At 31.9% G+C, this 20,461-nt stretch overlaps 2 protein-coding genes across 5 annotated transcripts in view; one reads left to right on the top strand and one right to left on the bottom strand.

The window, feature by feature from the left end:
• Window positions 1–3,450: 3,450 nt before the first annotated feature.
• LOC138310414 (glycerol-3-phosphate dehydrogenase, mitochondrial-like) overlaps window positions 3,451–20,461 on the bottom strand; it is a 40,804-nt gene continuing 23,793 nt past the window's right edge. For 2 of the 4 annotated variants that reach the window (XM_069251625.1, XM_069251627.1), the window contains exons 13-18: window positions 15,694–15,825; window positions 14,842–15,000; window positions 14,203–14,388; window positions 13,149–13,247; window positions 8,930–9,019; window positions 3,451–6,304 (exon numbers count right to left, since the gene is read on the bottom strand). In XM_069251625.1, the coding sequence (XP_069107726.1) occupies window positions 6,191–6,304; window positions 8,930–9,019; window positions 13,149–13,247; window positions 14,203–14,388; window positions 14,842–15,000; window positions 15,694–15,825 (780 nt within the window). In that variant the 3' untranslated portion in view covers window positions 3,451–6,190. Of the gene's footprint in view, window positions 6,305–8,929; window positions 9,020–12,587; window positions 12,680–13,148; window positions 13,248–14,202; window positions 14,389–14,841; window positions 15,001–15,693; window positions 15,826–20,461 lie in introns of all 4 variants that reach the window. The other 2 variants (XM_069251629.1, XM_069251628.1) reach the window with 2 other exon arrangements.
• Window positions 16,002–19,895, top strand: LOC138310690 (uncharacterized). The gene has a single exon (XM_069252018.1). It carries the CDS (start codon window positions 16,696–16,698, stop codon window positions 18,604–18,606), a length of 1,911 nt encoding a protein of 636 aa, XP_069108119.1. The 5' UTR covers window positions 16,002–16,695; the 3' UTR covers window positions 18,607–19,895.

Genomic DNA, 20,461 nt, shown 5'->3' with positions numbered 1-20,461 from the left:
CTGTCACTGGGGACATAAATTGTTTGTTATTCCGAAAATTTGCAATAAGCTACACTGGGGGTAAATATTACTACAATCCGCGATGAGTAAAAATTGTCATTTTCACCATGGAGGCACGCGCCCCAGGATCGTAGTACGATATTTATTTCCCACGAGGGAAATACGATGTTTTATTTCCCCGTCATGTGATGTATTTCAACTAATCACAGACACTGTTCTAAAGTTAAGGTATAATAAAATGTATTATTAATTTGCTGGAACAATATATGTCTCCCGTGGATAACCACCAGTGTTTATGTTGAGCAAAAGAAAACACCATGATTAAAAGTCGATAAACTTTATTTTAAATTAAAATAACGTCAGCCATCCGAGACATTTATAACAATAGAGGAATAACGTGGGTTGGAAATCATTCAAGTATAAAAACATATAAATAGACTCTACAACATAGCGTGGACAATACCTTACACAACGGGGAAGAACATAACAAATTTAATAGATATAAAATTAAAATATTATCTTGATCCTCACCATCATAAGATTACAAAACATTATGGTCCGAAATTGAGGTCTTATTTATACATGTAACAGACTTAATAAAGATTTTATATTATGTCATTTGTTGTTTATATTCTACATCAAGATATTCTGATGTTTTAGTTGTAATGTTAAATCAACGATTTTCCAAAGCGTTTTCTAAAATAAATTCTGATAGAGGATATGTATTTATTTTTGGACTTAATTTTCAAGTCATCGTTATTTTCATACATTTTGTTTGTACTTTGTTTGTACTTTTTAGCGTTCAAACGTTCACGTGAAATTACACGAAAGTATGTATGTCGCGAATATGAAGTGGTTTGAGAGTATATAGACATAAATTTTACCGTTATAGTGTGAAAACGGCAAGGTGATTATAAATAAACATTTTACACAATATGATGGGCTTCAATGTTTATATCATGTTCTAAAATTTATGATTTTCTTTTGAAATAAATTTGAAATCGATTAAATAATACAAAGCAAAATTACCAATAGGTCCATATTCAGCTGACTTGTATTAAAAGTAAAAAAAAAATGTAAACAGTAATAGAAACATATAATACAAAATGTTTAAGTTTAAATGCACTTGCAGTTAAATTCGCGCGTTTGAATTTAAACTTTACCCTAACTACGGTAAATGCAAACCTAACAAAATATAACTTGAAAGTATATTGCTTCGAGTAAAAATCCTCCGAATATGCACAAATAATATGAAACTTAATAGAAATTGTTAATGTGGAACTTTAAAAGTATCTACATCTTTAACTGTAAATTTGTTTATGGTTTTCTTCTTTTCTACACACATATGTAATATGTTCTAAACGTAGTATATTAGAAGATTAATACAGTTGTACTATAACAGAGTAATACAACAAATTAACTTAGAATACTGAAGAAATTAGAAATTATAATAAGTAAATAAGGCATATTATATTTCATTTCACATTGAATACATGCCATGAAAGAAGGCTTCTAGTAATACATATTCAGACAAAACATAAAATCACGCTGTCAGGGACATAATTTTTTTCATATATTTCTTTCATCAAAGATTTTATATCGGAAATGAGAGAATTCTTATCATATAAACAGAACATTATGTATTCATAGCAACTTCATCGTTATTTCCACATACGTGGCGCTATTTATTGAACAAATTTAATATTTATTTTATTATTATTATTTTTTTATTTAATATTCATTGAAAACCAAGCGAATAATTCTACTTAATATCTCACTAATAACTACAAAAATAATACAAAGAAAATGGCATTCTAGTGATTATTTGTGGGCAATATTGTTCAAATTGTTCGAGTGCATGAGTACAATTTCTGGATTATATCCACACACACAGCATTAACACATTATAAAACACTATCACAACTAAACAAGCCTTTCTGTCATGCTAGTAAGCAAACTAAAATAAATAATAAGGAATTGCTGATTATTACCACAAAGAATAAATTTCGTCGTTATCATTTGAAAATGGCATTTTTTTCTTTTGAAAAATATGCTTTATCTTGCCATATCAATAAATAATTTAAGCAGATAGTGTACTTTTCTCGTTCAGTTTTTTGCAAACGTGACAAGCAAAATTTCAGTTGCAGTAAAAAAAAAGAAAAAATGGCTATGTATAACTACATTCGACTAACATAAGTAATTACATTTATTGAGTATGGTTACTATTTTTGCGAGATTTTTTTTCATATGATGAAATAAAATATTCTTTATTTTATCCTTTGTTCATGTGCATTTTACTATAACAATATCAAAGAGTGTGGCTAACCTTGAACAACACTAATGACAAAACAATGGTTACTCTATCAGTACACACATATACATTAACAGTCGTACGATAAATACAACTTTTGAAAGCTTGTAGTTCACTGGATGGAATAGACATGTCTCAACAAGGTTCACTATAAAACTAGACTAAAAATAAAGTGGAATTGCAATGAAAATGGTAATTCAAGTAGGAGACACATTGTACAATGAAAAGGATTTAACAAAAAAAAAAGAATAATAACAGGTTACAGGACTTTCCGTTATCAAAATTTTATGATAAATGAAACAATTTTAATAACGACGCATTTACATCTTTTATGGGTACAAACAGACAGTTACGTACATATTCATTCAAAAACAAATTATGTCCACAGCAGTAGCACATGTGATAAGCTTAATTTACAGATATATCACAAACAAAGCATTAATTTAACACTGACGATGACAGATTTTTCTTTTCAGCACTTTTTCTTTCCCTTTCTCAAGATGGGTTATGTTTTGATCAAGATTTTGTGAAGTTCCTGAGACAATTCTAAAACATTTGTATAAAGAATACTAAAAACAAAAACTTTGGTCACAAAATACTGCTTACATCTAGCTATCAGTCAAAGGGTTGGTGTCCACCCCATTGCAAAACCTGAATCAGCGATGCTACTGCACACCTTCATCAGTATCCCCCCTGCAATATGCCATAGCAAAACTGAAAGCAGTTCAGGAGAAAAAACAACTGACCAATCAAAGGCCTGCAGACTTTCTTTGAAGATTATAGAGACAGAAAACCTAATTTCAAAGTCACAGTCAACTACAGTGTATCATTATTCTTTTGATGTACATCAACGAACCGAACTACATGTCCATCCAAACAGAGCCTTCCGTTTTGTTGACATATTCCAGGGGTGGATATAAGGACATTGATAGTAACCCCTGGAATATCGAGGACGACATTTAAGGTAAAGAAGATGTGGTTGTGTAAAACGGTTTTTGTTCTCCTGGCAGCATAGGTAGGATTATTTGTTCATATAAAGTAAACCAACAAATTTTCGCGTGTGATTTATTTTGCGTAATTCGTGTCAATGAAAATTCTTGAAAATAAAATCGCTGTGAAAACATAACAATTACAACAAGTCAAACGATTTACATCCTCAATACTCCATGGGTTACTATAACTGGCGTCATATCCATCCATGGACTAAAGTGAAACTGAAGACAGCAGAAAACATAGGTAAAATTATCCTTTGATGTACATCAAAAGAATCGAATAATGGTACACTACGGTTGACTGTGTGGCTTTGAACTTTATTTCCAAAGGAATCTCTGCAGGTCTATAATTGGTCAGTTTTTTCTTGTGAACAGCCTTCAGTTTCACTATGAGATAGTCTAGGGGTGGATATAATGACAGTGATACTATCCACTGGAGTATCGAGGATGAACGTTTTATTGTAAATCGTGAACTGAAATCATCGTAAATAAGCCGGTTGGATTGAAAACAGGAAAATACGTTGGTTTAAAATATCTTTGTTTTTCCTCAATATTTGCAATTTAAATAGTCTAACTTACACAAAAAGTAATAACATAGTCGAGGCAGGGAAAAATATCAATTTATCACAATATTTATGTATCTTAATGTTTGTTAACTTTAACACGCCTTATTTGAAATGAACATACTAACTGGTATCGATGCGTTAGATACCATAATGTTAAATATTTACAGTGAATGAATCACAAATGGCGACTTGATAAACACTGACTGTAATCTTTCATTCTTTTGTTCACAAACACATGTACGTAAATCATAACCATGCTATATATTAAATAATGACGGGCATAAAAATTCAAATTTTCATAAATTAATGATTCGTGATTACACTTAGATAGCATAAGATATCCCCATCACTTATTTTGATGGTGATTTGTTTTGCTATACATGTACGACTGACATCTCGCAAAGACGCGAAAATATATACCACACACGAAAAATTATCTGCCCCATTGTATTATATTTGCATGTTTACATTTCTCTGTCTTTAATTAGCACCGAAACAAATGAGTAAATGAAGGATGGCACAAAACTCAAGAGAACAGCTACACGGCAGACTATGTAAGTAACGACTGTTCAGGAACATCATATACGGGAAAAATTTACTGATGACTTGAAATATTTTTATCCAAATCATTTTGATTCAAGAATAGTATAAAGATTATTTCAAAATTCAAAATGCGAAAAAGACTCGTCCACAAATTATCAACAGATTCTGCCGCACATTGTAAGTAAATGTATAAATCAATATCAAGTTACGTTCTCAGCTGTGCTATTTCTTACTTAACGACATTCTCCATAATATTGCAGGCTATTTTTTTCATCTTCCCATTTGGTATCGCTTCGGCTTAAGTAAATCTCATTAAATATCATTTGAACAATCCCATATTTGGTATCGCTTATTAGGATAGCATTAACTATCATTTGAGTTACCAACAATTCCAAAGGCATTGGCAAGAAACAATAACATGTGTGAAATCCATGAAACAATGTACGCATGAAATCAGAAAAAAAAAATTATTTCATATACCGGTATATCGATATCTGCAACATTCTTCTTCATAAATACATTAAAAAGATACAGAGTAGTTAAATATACAAGAATTCTACAGAAGTGGATGTGTCGTCTGCACAGCAGTTAAAACACCACACACTAAATGAAGTTATCAAGTTATCAAATATTGACGGATTTTAACCAGTATCGAATTCATCCGTTATTTTATTGATATAAAGCAATTTACCAAGTTTAGTTGAAATCGAAAAATAACTACTAAAGTTATCTCACGGAAACCGTTTTACGGACGCCGACATAGTATTACCTATGTGTCGCACTTACGTTGCAGGCAACACAAAAGCCATAATTGAGGATACATGCTGAGTTAGAGCATTAATTTCAAAGTATTCAAAAAAGCAGTAATTTATTTTATTCTCATATATTTTCTTTATACTTGTCGGGGATTCAATATATCCTAATGAACGTACTTAAAGTGTAAAGTGTAAACGGGTCATCACAGTAACTGTTACATGTTCAGTAGTCACAAAAACTTGTTCATACTAAAACGAGGACCTTGTGTATTGCAATTACATGTACGTTTATCAGTACTGTTGATATTGATTTTTCAACTTCACTATGAAGAAGATTCAGCAGATCATATTTCTAAAGGACTATCTATGGTTTTGTGCTCATTTTCCGCCCTCAAATCTCATCGAAATTTCAAATCTGTTAATTTATAATTAAATTGTTGAATTCCAGATATCGAGCGCATCCCTGATACAAAGGATATGGTAGTTTTGTATCAATGTAGACGTAGTTGCTCTTAATATTATTGTAATCATCTTAGTGTTTATAAATAATGCAAATGTGAAACGTTGTCAATATAAGCTGGTTTTCAATCTCGAAATCATAGAGCGCATTATTTAACAAATTTTATTTTTTTCCTAAATATATAGATTTAAATGCCTGTATATCTTTTTTTAGTAATTTTTTTTTTCAAGATCGTACTCTATTGTTTCACATACAAGAATAACATAGTCTAAAATGACCTGCATTTCACATTTGCTTAATCTATGCACATTCTGTATCGTTACCTTGGCTATTCAAGCTGTAAAATTAGGAAACTATCACTAAAATTGAATCAGGGATATACTAAATACTTCAAATACAACTGATTTTCCAAACACTGAGTTAAAAGTTAACAAATATTGGTAACAAAAAGGGCCCATAGTCCTTTCCAATCTCATATCAACTTAAGCTTTGTAGAGAAAGTTATGTCCATAATAAATACTAAAATATCACTTATATTATTTCTCTGATTCAACTCTTCTTCTTTACACTCCACCTCCTGAACGCTCTACAGATATCTTATCGCGTTCTTGCATCATCTGGGTTACTTGAGCAAATCTTGAGTTGGCCACGTTTCCACTTTTCAATGCACTCATCAGCTAAAATTTAAAAAAAAAAAACCAATATAAAAATCACTTATTATTAAGAAAGCAAATAATTTGATTTAAATTGTTTTACATACAATTCATGTTAGTTTCTATTAATTAAATGTTCGTTACTTACATTTTCTGTATTGAAAATCACTATGTTTACTATGCCATGTACTTTAAAGTATTGAATTATTTTCAATTAAATTTAATTAATTTATTTTAATCAGCAAATGATTACATAAGTGAATCAGAACATTTCTTTAATAAAAAAAATGTAAAAAATAATGAATAAAAAAATTAAGTATGTTTTTGTCAAATTTGCATAATGTGCCTCTACCGAGGAAAAGCATGGACAATAAAGTTTCATTGTGCTCTGCTTATCAGTTGTATTAGTTGTAAAGCAGGTGCTTAAGATGTTCCAGTCCCAGTGTAGAGAAAACAGTATATTTTTACATACTGGAATATTAAGCAAGCATCAATGTCTCTATCTATATCAAATTGCGAAATAAAGGTGTTCATCAAAAGAGTCATTGAAATGAAATTTCTTCTGTAACTTAGGATCAATATATGGACGATTGTTTAGCAATGTTTTCCATTTCTGTATATATATATTAAATATTACTAAAATAAATTAAGGATAAGTTTTAATTTTTTAAATGGACAAAATAATGTGCAGTTTAGTATAATGAGATAAAAACAAAATATATTAATTCCCTATGAAAATCAAAATACATTCATAATATGATTGTATTTTATGCACCAAACATATATTGCTCTCTGTATATTTGATTTCATATTAATTACCAGTACACATATTTTCATTTTCGTAAAGATATTAACACGAAATTAAGCTAAACATTATAAATAAATTCCCTCTTTGAGAAAACTCTCCATTGTTATCCAATTAAGATATTGCTTTAATGAAGATTTCATTTAGAAATCAATGCAAAAGATTTGTTTTTTGTTATACTTAGTCTACTAAAATAAATGTATCTGCTAGTCAAAAATGTTTGTAATCTGGGTATGTTTTAGAAAAAAATCGCCACACAAACACACAACATAAAGGTAAATTTCACACACAAGCAATGCTCAGGAAAGGTAAGGAGAAAAGCCAACTTAGAATTAAACCAATTTATGGAATCAAACCCCAAATATTTCACACAAGAAAACTCAAATGAACTATAAGAAATTTGATAATTTTCTACTAATTTTCATGAGATATTGATACTTCTTTAACATTCAATTTATAATATCGATAATTAAATTGTGGTATTCACTGCATAAAAGTTAAACCATCAACTAAAGCATCTCTGAGTTTTTTTTTTTTTTTTTTTTTTTTTAAATTATCAAATTATCAAATATTGTTCAACACAATGTATATTTAACAATTATTAATTCATAGTATTATTAAGATAGCATTTCGATTTGTATATTTTCGCCATTAAAATAATGACTATCAATATTTTAAGATAAAAAGATTGAATAGAAAATATTCATATAGCATTAAGCAATTTTAACAAATCTAACATAATTACGCAAATAAATTTGATAGACACTTAGGAGCTTAATGACTGACTATGAAAAACACTAACAGATTATCATATTCAAAATTAACCTGAATACCAAATCCAACAGATCTACTGGTAGATTTCCACAGGAAAGTGATAAACCGGCCCTGTAGTTACATAAATTCTTATCTTAATAAATTGCTTATAATTTATTACAGGCCATTTGGATATATACGGCAAAACTACACGTGCCGGCATGTTAACTCAACCAATCACATCATCAATTTTTGATAAGGCAAAGAATCAATTTTAATATGAAAAGTATTATTCCTACTGGCTAGCAAAGTCTTCCTTAAAATCAGAAAAAATGAATGTTTGGTATAGAGGGGAAATAAAATTTTTTTTTGAACTATGACACAAGTTGGATAAATTATACAGATACTGATAAATGAAAACCCTTTTCCTTGCCAGACAAAAGACTTAAAGACAGGTACATTGGCGGGAGAGATTTAAAAATTATAAACTGAAAATGAAATAGGAAGTTCAGTCAAGCAAAACCCAGTGCGCCAAATGTTACGTAAGCACTACAACAACAGTGTTAAAGGTCAAGGTCATTATCAACCATACATTTTGCTTCAATCTATTTGATAAAAGTCGCAATTTCAATATCCTGTAATTTGAATAAAACGTTCGTTTGTAATGGCATATCCCTATGCCAGATGAACTCCTGATATATACCATGTTCTATGCATATCTCTCAGATTCATGGATTCTGTCTTTGCAAATTAGAGTTATTTCCCTTCCGCGTAGATATTCATTGTGACGTTATTTTATAAGAGTGAAATCCGTATCGTTTACTCAGAAAAATATGACGTTACGCTCACAAACACATGGCACAATCAATACCTACCCGCAAGGGCAGATAACTCTGTAAAATGCACATACAGAATATTCTATTCATCATTTATTCTCATAGCTGATGCAATCTAATAATCCCCAGTTATTATGCATATTTCAGTACCTATTACAAAGGAAACGGTACAGAAAATTACTATACGTAATTCTAGTTGATGTTGACCTTTGACCTTTCTGAGTTATGGAGACATGTTACAGGAAGTGTGTGTACCATGTGACGTTTCTTATATTCGCCTATATCATCTGACTGATTTCTCCAATGATCGTTAAGAGACACCGCTATATTTACATAGAACATCAACTACAACAGCAAAACAATTCAAAATATTTGATAAAATTTAGCTCTTTGTTGGCGGAATGCAGGTTAAAAGCTTAAATAATACTGTTGGTATCAAAAAAGACAGGAAATTAAAAACAGACATTAAATTGATGGCATGGTAGAGTAATGAAGTAATATTTCTAATAAATACTGTTTATGAAATAAACTTTCAACATCTTCTTTAAATTAGTCTACCGTGGTAATTTAAAAAAAATTCTTAATACTCTATTCAAATCATAAAATTCAATATTTTCTTTAAATCAATTTTTCTTAATACTCTATACAAATCATGTACAACAGAATATCCATGATCAGATTATATGCTTTTTTCAGGTATCATTAATACTAATATAATTAAAATTACCCTCTTGTGTGAATAATACAAAACATATTTCTTTTTTGAAATCATTGATTTAGCAGTGAAATATATCCTAATGCTGTCTGGTAAAAGGCTTCTCAAAAGTTGCTAAATTTACGCTTTTACCATCAATGAAACATTAAGCTTCTTATTTTACTTCAGAATAAAAAAGAAATTAAATTATTTACTGAATCCCCCCCAAAAAAATCATGAAGCTATGATCTATATGAATTGAATTAGGAATTAATTGTGCAGACAACAAAAGCAGAATTATTTATTTCAAGGGTATTTTTTGTGTTGTATTCGACTAACCATCAATTATTGTCCAAATGATAATAATTTTTTTAAGCGATGTTTGTGTCTGCGATGGAGTAGTCAGGTATCTTTAAATCAAATGGAGGTCTAATAAGGTGTACAGTATATACTAAGCTTTTATACAGAGAGCAAGTAAAATATATGATGCATATTTTTTGCTTTTGATACTAATTAATTTGGGTGCACATGTACCCTCGTTGACGACTTGAATTTCACCAGCTGTAAATAGACTCATTCCTTTAATTCTCGAAAAAAACACACCTCTTACCAATAACTTGGGTTGTACAAATTTGTATTACTTTAACTTTTTTCTTGAATTTTCCAATTTCCTTTATCAACGGATTTTAACCAAATTTTGCAATGTGATGATAAGACAATTTACTTGCCCTTCCATTTTATGATATTTGAAATCGAATAATTTCCTGATGTGTCATTTTCAAAATTTCAATATTTCGTAAACTGCTAAACTTTTGTGACATTTCTTCCTTCTTACCGAAATGTTGATACAAATCTATTGGTTGCTGAATGGGTATTGTTTTCTCCAAAAATATACAATAGAAAATTATGAGCTGAAAGAATGGAGATTTACTATATAGGTATGCCAAATTTGGAAGGATCAATTCATTACAGAGATAGAGAAAATTCAAAAGAAAAATACATAAAATAAATTGAGAAAACATGGAATAGTGTTATATGTAAGGGATATCCATCAAAATGATTATGATATCCACATTATACTTTTCAAAACACATACAATAAATCATACTAAATGATTCTTTCTATGATCACTGAATTTCCTGGCTTTATATAGGATTCACTCATGTATTGCAATTCAAACTCATTCACCCCTTAAGTCCCATTTAGACTCTTCTAAATCCAGGACTAGACCAGTCCATTATGAAATATTAGGGGTGAACGAGTGAAAAGATTGAAATGTACACAGAGGTAACTTACATATAATTGAAACAGGATGTTATTTTAGTCCAGAATGATTTTACAATATTTTTCAGTTCCTTTTGAGACCTTGTTTAATGGGTTTTTTTTAAATATAAATTCCATCAGACAAAGTTATCTAAATATGGGGAGTCATAACTTTTTTTATTACTAAAGAAAAAAACAACAACAAAAACTGAAAACAATATCGGTTACAATAGAGGCTCGGACTACCGGGTAATTTTATTTTCTTAAACTTGAATAAATCCTGGTAATTAGCAGAGCTTGTTGCAAAAACAATGAACAAAACCGACTTGTATTGTTAAAGTAGACCATTTAAGATAATGTACTTAAATTAAATGATAAACCGACGGGTGAATGAAATGAAGGAAATAACGTCTGATGTAAAATTTCAAATCTGTGAATTTCGACTTTGATCAAATGAAATTCAAATGCAACAAAATGCAACAAAAACTGAAAGCAAACAAGAAGACTGTAGTCAAACTTCTATCACTTTAGGCCAAAATATATAATAAAGATGGATTACTGGTTTGTGTTTTTATTAAATGACGCAGAAGATAAAGGAATATACTGGGACCTTACCAGTAGAAGTGATGGATCAGTAGTCATAATTTGGGAAAAACTGAATAATTTGCATCAACACCATCATGCAGTATTGTCAGCAGCTCCAGATGTTCGGAAATCTGGACGCACAGTAAAATATGCAAACAATAACGACTACTGTTCCGTCACAACTACTGGTAGGGTCCCACTCCAAGTACAGATAAATAAAATATTCTATCTGCAGACTTAATTTGTGGGTTTTTTTTCTACATGAAGCAAAATATTGCTTTAAAATAGTCTAACCACTTTGTATGTCAAAGCAGATGTAACGATAGAAGACATTTTATCTAACAACAATATTTATTTTCCTGGTCAAAAAACTAAAATAAAGATGCATTTGTGCTTTACTACATGAAGCAAGAAAATTTTTAAGAGAGTTGATGCCACATCTCTGTATGTTTAAGCGGAGAACAGGAGGTAACATTATTCTCTTATTGTGATGGTTTAAAGATAGCTTTCTATCTTGTGTAAGAAATATTTGCTCTAGGTCAGGACATCAATTCATATTCCCAATTAATATTGATTCAATAAATAAACATACAAATGTATACATTTTTATAAAATAGAAAAGTTAATGTTGAATCAATGAATTAATATCTAATATACATTTTTTTTTTATTAAATACAAAAGTAAATATTGAATCAATGAATGAATATTTAATTAACTTCAAAAATTTTATTTAAAAAAAAAAGTAAATATTGAATCAATGAATGAATATTCAATTTACCTTAAAAAATTTTATTTAAAAAAAAAGTAAATATTGAATCAATGAATGAATATTCAATTTACCTTAAAAATTTTATTTAATAGAAAAGTTAATATTGAATCAATGAATGAATATTCAATTTACTTTAAAAATTTAATTTATTAGAAAAGTTAATATTGAATCAATGAATGAATTTTTAATTTACTTTAAAAAAATTATTTATTAGAAAAGTTAATATTGAATCAATGAATTAATATCTAATTAACTTTTTTTTTTATTTAAGTCACTGTATCATTATAACTATACATATATTGCCTTGAAAATTTAACAGTATTTTGTCTACACAGTTGAGATTACTTCTTTGCCCAATATATACTGGTCAACAATAATTAATTATTTTACAGATTAAAATTGCACCAATAAACCTTTATATGTTCAATTTTAACAATTTTCAAAATGGATCACTTCAAGAGGACAAAATCAACTCTTTTTAGAGTAAAAAGATTTTTTTGGTGTGTAAAATAGTTAGTAGAGCACTACTGTGTGTATGTACCAGATATGTTGAGATATATTTTGGCCTGCTTAATGACAGATAACAAATATCAGGTCTCACTCGTCAGGGTCCAGGATTGACGCAATTTGAGTTAACTTAGAAGTCTGAATTCCTCTGCCATCCTTTTTATGGGCCTGAACTGCACTAAGTAGCTAATTGTAGACAACATTGTATTATATTATTTTAATGTTGATTTTATTTTATTTATGTTGATTTGTTTTAGTAATTAAACAATTTGTCTTTTCAATATAGGTGGTGAGGTTTGATTCCATATACATCTCCCAATTTGTAGGGTTGATGAATAAAACCAGAAATGGCTTAATACAAAACCATCCCACCTCCATATAAAATTTGGGCAGAGCTTGAACCGATGAAACAAGACCTTTTCACCAGTCATATCCTTTATCAGACCTTGTCCCATTTAAAGACAAAAATTAATTTCCTGACGAACATTTGTAGATTTCCTTCAGATTGTAAAATATTATAGCAGATTCCTTTTTTGACAAATGCTTAATTCTTTTTTTTTGTAGCCTTTCTTTAGTTTGTTACAAGCATTTTAAAGAAATTAGTATCTTTGTGTATAAAATATAATATGAAGGTTGAGCGTTTTCTTTATCTTACCTGTAAAAATTCACCGAGATCTACTTGAGCATTTTTGTTTAAGTCTACTTCATTGAGAATGTCGTGGAGTTGGTCCTCCGATACTCTTTCTCCGATTTTCTGTGTGTAAAATCAAATCAATATTAACTATAAATAAAAACACGGAAACAACTAAATGTGAATCAATATTACAAAGATAATTAAACATCATTAAACAAATGTAGAAGTGTTGTATAAGCAATTTTGGGGAAAATATGTTAATTATTAATTAATGATTCTACATCACTGACGAATGGTATTTTTTCTCTATCAAAAAAAGGAGCAGATGATTTAGTATTTTTCTTCAGTTACAAAAGTTACTTACTTTACACCCTTACCACCATTGAAAAGTTTAATGCTTTTTATTTTAGTTAAATATAAAATAATAATTAATTGTGTCCCGAAAAAACTATGCACTATGCCATATATGGAATGTAGTACTGAATGTGCATACACCAAAAGGAAAACAAATTATTTTATATCAATTTTGTGTTAATTTAACACATATATATACATGATTAAACACTAATTATTGTTTAAATGATGAGTATCGTTTATGCTTTGTCGGCAATGGAGCATCTTTTAAGATATAGGTTGTGGTCAAAGGAGGATAACCCTGATACATATATTTCTAAAAAGTATTCAAAATCTTGGCCGAGTCATAGAATTCACCTTATTTTCCTAACAACTGAAATTTTACAATGGCTCTTATAATGATATAACTTCGTCTGTCTTGAAGAACATTTGGTTTGGTTTGGTAAAATATAAATTTTATTTCTATTACAATGCATTCATTACCAAACAAGTTATACAACTTAGGAAAAACACTCTCGATGGCCCAGATGTAAGCGCATGAGGAGTCTTAGTGTGGGAGGAAACCGGAGTGCCAGGAGAAAACCCATGTGATTGGGTTTGGTAGCTTGGTTTGGTAGGCCTACTTACAGCTAAGGTTATTTGAGGACGCCTCCCATGTATGTAAGCAACATAGAGAACAAAGCACAAAACCATTGACTTTTTCCAGGCTGGAATAACTAACCTTGAAGTATTTACGAAGGTCGTTGACAGTTATGTAGCCTTTATGGTCACTGTCCAAGGTCTTGAAACGGTTCACATATAGGTTGATTTCATCCTTGGTGAAGTTAATAGGCACATTCTTAGCCCCTGTTCCCAGGTCCAGACCCATCTCTCTTCTTAGAAAGGTCTTAGCGTGGTCTATTTCTTCCTGAAAAATATGTATTCAACCGATCAAAATTTAGCAAAATGAATTATTCAGCAACTGAAATTGAACATACAGTGAATTATTCAGCTAATCATAATTGAGTATACAGTGAATTATTCAACCAATCAGAATTCAGCATACAGTGAAATATTCAGCCAATCAAAATTCAGCATACAGAGAATTATTCAGCCAATTAAAATTCAGTATACAGTTAATTTTCCCCAAAACCTATCCTTCTCAAAACCGATCACCTCTTAATATCAATCAAAATAGTGATGTATATATGTATGGACTCCTACTTTCTGTTAGTAAGAATCTTCACAAAACCGATCGCTCTGAGTTCTGGATATCAAACAGATTTTGTGTCCAGCACTCATTTAAGGGAATTCAAGCAGAATTCAAGAGCAGTGATAAGCAAATTGAAATCTAACTCAAGAAACTTAATGAACATTTCACCTTCTGTTTTTTCTTGTTCCACTTCAATTCCTCTGCCATAATCTCAACAATTCTTGGCAAGGCTTCCTCCGCCGCATGGACATTACAGAAGGTAAGACGAGTACGACGTGCGAGGACGTCGATGGCTCGGCAAGCGTACTCCTTCACTGCGTACCGTACCTAAGATGGTATAAATAATTCAGTATAGCTGCAAACTTAAAATAACTATGTTGCAAGCTGAAAGAGAAGGTTAAGTCATGGTTCATAATGTTTTGAATATATTTTTCAACTAAAATCAATCTAATGAGCATTTCCAAAAGTTCTGTTACACATGCATATTTACAAATATACATAAAGTACAGATATATGTAAACCTTGTTAATACAGGAATCAGTTTTTATCATCTTATTTATCTTCATCTCATTAATTTTTTTTTCCGAAAGCTTTCTCAGAGACAAATTGTCAGCAAATTTTAACATTGTAACAGAACTTTTGGAGGGCAGTGTATTCAAATGTACAAACCAGAAATGCTTGTATGACATAATTGCTGTTACAACTATCTGAAATCTGAATGAGACCGGACAGAACAGGAAATTCTGGAGATCAAAAGTGACCCAGTTTAAAACTCAAATAATTAAATAATTAAAAATTTATTGGATGGAAAAGTGTACAAAAAGATTCTAAAGTTAAAACAGCTTTAAAAATTGAAATAATCAATTCAATAATTTTTACATTTATTTTCCAAATACATGTACAGCAGAATCTTCTTAATGTCAAGTTTCATTAGTATGATCAAAATATGATATTAAGAGGAATATGACATTAACCAACATGATAATAAGTTGGTTCCATTGTAACAGCTTGTGTACAAACCTCAGCCTCAATGTATGGGAATTCCTCGTGTAAACGTTTGCCAACGACTGGCCATCGTTTGCCGGTCAGAGAGGCCAGTTTGGCCACTTTGAACGCTTTATCACCGTAAGTACTGGCTAGATGCTGGGCTACCTACAATCACAACAAAGGTTTGTCAAATCTTAAAGATGCTCCACCACTGACAGCGCATAAATGATATTCATTATTTGAACAATAGTTGGTGTTTAATCGTGTATATACATGTCTAATTAACACAAAAAATAATACAAAATAATTTATTTTGCCTTTAGGTACATGCGCAATCAGTACTTCATTCCATATAGGATATCGGGGAAATTCACATAATACCGGACATTAATATATTACCGGACACTCCCAAATTAATGTTGATTGTAAACCATTATTCTTGTATCTCCATCGTAAACGCTTGTTAATAAAGCGCCTTTTCGACATCGATTAAGCATGGGAATACCCTGATACTATTTTTATACTGGTGGCGATACCAATAGTTTGGTCGATTCGGTTTAATCGGTCCGGATTTTTTCATCACGTGATGCTGAGTTTGCTGTGGCGGTGAAATTCAAGGTGACCGGTTCATAGGGTCTCGTGTATTGAAATACATTTAAGGTAGGTAATCTTTCGAATTGTATATTGGAAAATAGTTAAGTAAAACAAAGATATACTTTATTAATTATTAAGATCAATGTATTAATTGAGAATATTTGATAAATACCTAAAAAATAATAAATATCGGCTGTCCGGTAATACATGACTATATTTCAGATGGCCACATAATTCCGGACAGGGCCAAACGTACTTGGAGAGTGGAATGAATATCATATGTTATTTTAATTTTGCATAGAATATATGCCCAATTTGTTTGGGTTTTTTTTTTGTTTTTTTTGGGGGTTTTTTTTGTATTAAGAGTAATTTTAATTATTTTTTTTATTCAATCTATGAAATAGTATTCTAAACGTAATATCGAAATTGAAAAAAAAATGTATGAGACTATATTTACAACAAGTTGTACTGCAAATGATAAATATAGACGTTTTTGGTGTTGTTTTTTATTTTTTTTTTTTAACTTTTATTGCTAATTTATTCATCCAGATGCCAGGGAAGAGGGTCCAGTACGACAGAGAAGACATGATGAAGGCCGTTGACGCTGTGACTTCGAAAACGATGTCTTTAAGAAAAGCGGCACAACACTTTTCCATCCCTAAATCAACTTTGTCTGATAGGGTAAATGAGCGTTATGGCTCTGATCCACGCCTCGGCCGTCCGCCCGCGCTTCCCGACGCTATAGAAGATAAAATAGTAAATACAGTCAAGGCTGCAGCGAAACAGGGAATGGGCATTTCCAGGCGACAACTTCTGGCAAGAACGGGAGATCTCTGTAGAAAATACAAAGTCACTCCTTTCAAAAACGTGACTCCGTCAAATCAGTGGTGGGAGGGTATCAAAAAACGGCACCCTGAGTTATCCATTCGCAGGCCAGAAAAACTATCATCATCTAGAGCACGCATGTTAAACCCCACAGTTGTGGAGCAGTATATGACCAGTTTGGGTGATCTGATCACGTCTCTCAATTTGCAAGAGAAACCAGAATGTATCTGGAATTGTGACGAGACTGGCCGGAGCTTTGAACATACCCCCGTTCGCGTAATCGCTGAAAAAAAATCAAAAAATGTTGTTGGCAGAACAAGCAACAATCGCACCAATGTGTCGATTATGGCATGCGTGAATGCTGCGGGGAAAACCATGTCCCCAATGTTTGTAGTTAAGGGGAAGACTAATGTCTCCATTCATGGATTTGATACGTCCGCTGCTCCAGTTGGGACAAAATGGGCCGTTCAGGAGAACGGCTGGATGACTGACAAAATTGGTGAGCAGTGGTTTCGAGACATATTTTTAGCAGAGTGTGGTGAGGAGAGGCCTCAGCTGCTAGTTTTAGATGGCCACTCATCACACGAGTCCCTTGCTATTTTAGAATTAGCAAGGGAAAACAATATCTCAATTTTATGTCTCCCTCCCCACACAACTCATATTTTGCAACCGCTTGACCGGTCCGTTTTTGGCCCATTCAGTAATGCATATAACACCGCATGTTCTGATTATATGGCTCAAAACCCACTCAATTCTGTCTCAAAATGGAATTTTCCGGGCCTCGTGAAGTGTGCGTGGGATTCGTCATTTACTGTCAAAAACATACAGAATGGGTTTAGGGTATGCGGAATTTTCCCGTTCAACCCTAATGCCATCTCTAAAGAGTCCTACGCCCCATCAAAACCAACGGATCGCCCAGTATCCTCATGTACGCAGTCCTCCATCGATGTCTCTGCTGCCCCTTGTTTTGCACCAAAACTCATGGAAAATCCATCTTCCAGCGACATCTCTTCTATCAAAATTCCTTCCGCATCACTTCTGACAGTTCCATCTCCTGTCGTCGATCCTCATACACCCTCACATACACCGAGTCCATCGTCTACTATCGTCTCTTCCGTGTCTTTGGAAATTCATCCTCTTGATGCTTCTCCAATTTCCGCATCTGTAGCAGAAGTTTCTCTAGGTTCTGATTTTTCACATCCTTCGGTTTCTCCTCTACTATCTCCACCCGAGATTGAGCACCCGGAACTACTGCTCAATTTGTTGAGTACCGACCAACTTGAAGTGAATGTTGAACCCGCAGACCACAGTATATGGAATTCCGAAATTGAAAAACTGTTTTTGCCTCCCAAACCATCCCCAGAGCGTGCAGAGTCCTCGCTGAAAAAAAGAAACACCTCACACAGATTACTTACGAGTGACGAAGTAGTTGAACAAAAACGCGAGATCCAAGTCAAAAAGGAAAAAAAGGAAGAACTGAAAAAAGAGAGAGCTCTCAAGAAACTGTCTAAAACTAATTCTAAATGATAAAGCTTAGCCAGTGAAATAGATTTTTAGATGAACAGTGTAAAAGCATGAAATAATTGTTTACATTGAAATGTTGAAATACATGTATTTCTATTCATATATAGCTACTCATGTTTAAATAAAACCTCGTGACGCTGTGGTGTAAACTATGATTTTGCTGTAATATAAAAGTTAAGCTTAATTATTTTCACAAAGCTACATATATAACGCAATTTTCATGAATGGAGAATATGATTTCCAGTCACGATATGTTTTGTGCTTGTACTTCAAAATGGCGGGAAAATAGTGTTATATACAATGTTAAATTCTAAAAACGTCGAGGTATGAGAGAAAAAAACTTTCATATATATGGATTTTAACGATAGGGATATTTTACCATAGGCATCACAAATTGATATATAACCGTCGGCAAGCCTCAGGTTTTACAACACTACGTGACTCTCCCCAGTCTCGGATACAGATTACGCAAAGGAAAAAAATCTTAAATGGACCATTCTGTGGCATTCAAACATTTAAAACTTTACATCAAACACATTATTGCAATGGTCCATAATTAAGACAATTAATTATTACATTACCATTTCTGTATAGCCTTTGAAAAGCCGTCCAGACTAGCACTGTGGCTTAGACCTTGCATACGTCTTGCCTACTAACGCCAGCGTCATCTGCCATGTGATACTGATTTATAAAGTCGAATCGACCTAGCCGATTATTCCGGATCGGCACACAAAAAATTGGCGCACACAACAAATTATTCTTTGTACAGGATATATGTTATCTACAGCTAATTAATCGACGTATATGCATCAGAGAAACTGTTATTAAAAAGTCAAAAATATCAGAACATTAACCCAAATCTTATAAAAATCATGTGTCTGAAGGCCAATTTTCTGTGCGCCAGTTTTACCAAACCATGGGTATTAGTCGATCTAAAATAGAATGTTTACAGTAAATGAACGAGATATTGTCATAGTATACACAACCATACATTTCTTTAAAAGAATGTCAAACGTTTATTCTCTGTATCAAATTTCTCCATGCCTGCTGAGATGTCCGGTAATATATGACGGGTGTCCGGAATTATATTACTCATACCATTCCGAATCCGATCTTTTTATTAGAATGTTGTATGATTATCCAATGAAATCTTTCGTTGTATTGAGCACTTGAAAGCATTCGGTGTCCGGTAAAACAACACCGACTGGTAGATGAAGAGCAACTAGATTTCTGATACGAGACATAGCAAACTGTACCTTGAGAATAGTGTCCGGTATTATGTGAATTTCCCCTAGTTGCAAAACTGTACACTGTACAACATTGATTTATTTATCATACACGCACGGAAGCATTGCTCAAAGAGGTACGGTAGTAACATAAACAATGTAACTTTTCTACATTTGTATTTACACACGTACATGTATGTGTATTCCAAACCTATTTTGATACCTGTACATGTTTCATCGAACGTACGTTCGGTACTGAAAACACCAAAATGTTTTCTGATTTGGACCATCATAAAATTAATCCGCGCGGCTCCAAATCGCGCGTGACATACTCAATCTATCGAGAAATAAAAGTTGAGTAGCCTTTGGTTGAAATCAAACGGGGTTTTATACTATCAATTCACCACTGACTTGTAAATATTTTAAAATAATGAGAAAATTGGTCCTATCCGTCATCATCATATAATGTTGAAGTAGTCCGGAATGCATCTCCATTTGACCTCCTTTTTTATACAACAATTCATTTTGTCATCACCGAATACATGTAGGTGAGGAGTGGGCTGAAGATTACATTATTAGGATAAATATAGACCAATAAAATAATAGCGGCTAAAGGACGGTTCCTTGATAGT

The sequence above is a fragment of the Argopecten irradians genome, chromosome 16 (genome assembly GCF_041381155.1).
Source record: "Argopecten irradians isolate NY chromosome 16, Ai_NY, whole genome shotgun sequence".
In the NCBI taxonomy this organism is placed as follows: domain Eukaryota; kingdom Metazoa; phylum Mollusca; class Bivalvia; order Pectinida; family Pectinidae; genus Argopecten; species Argopecten irradians.
This window is presented reverse-complemented; position numbering and strand designations above follow the sequence as displayed.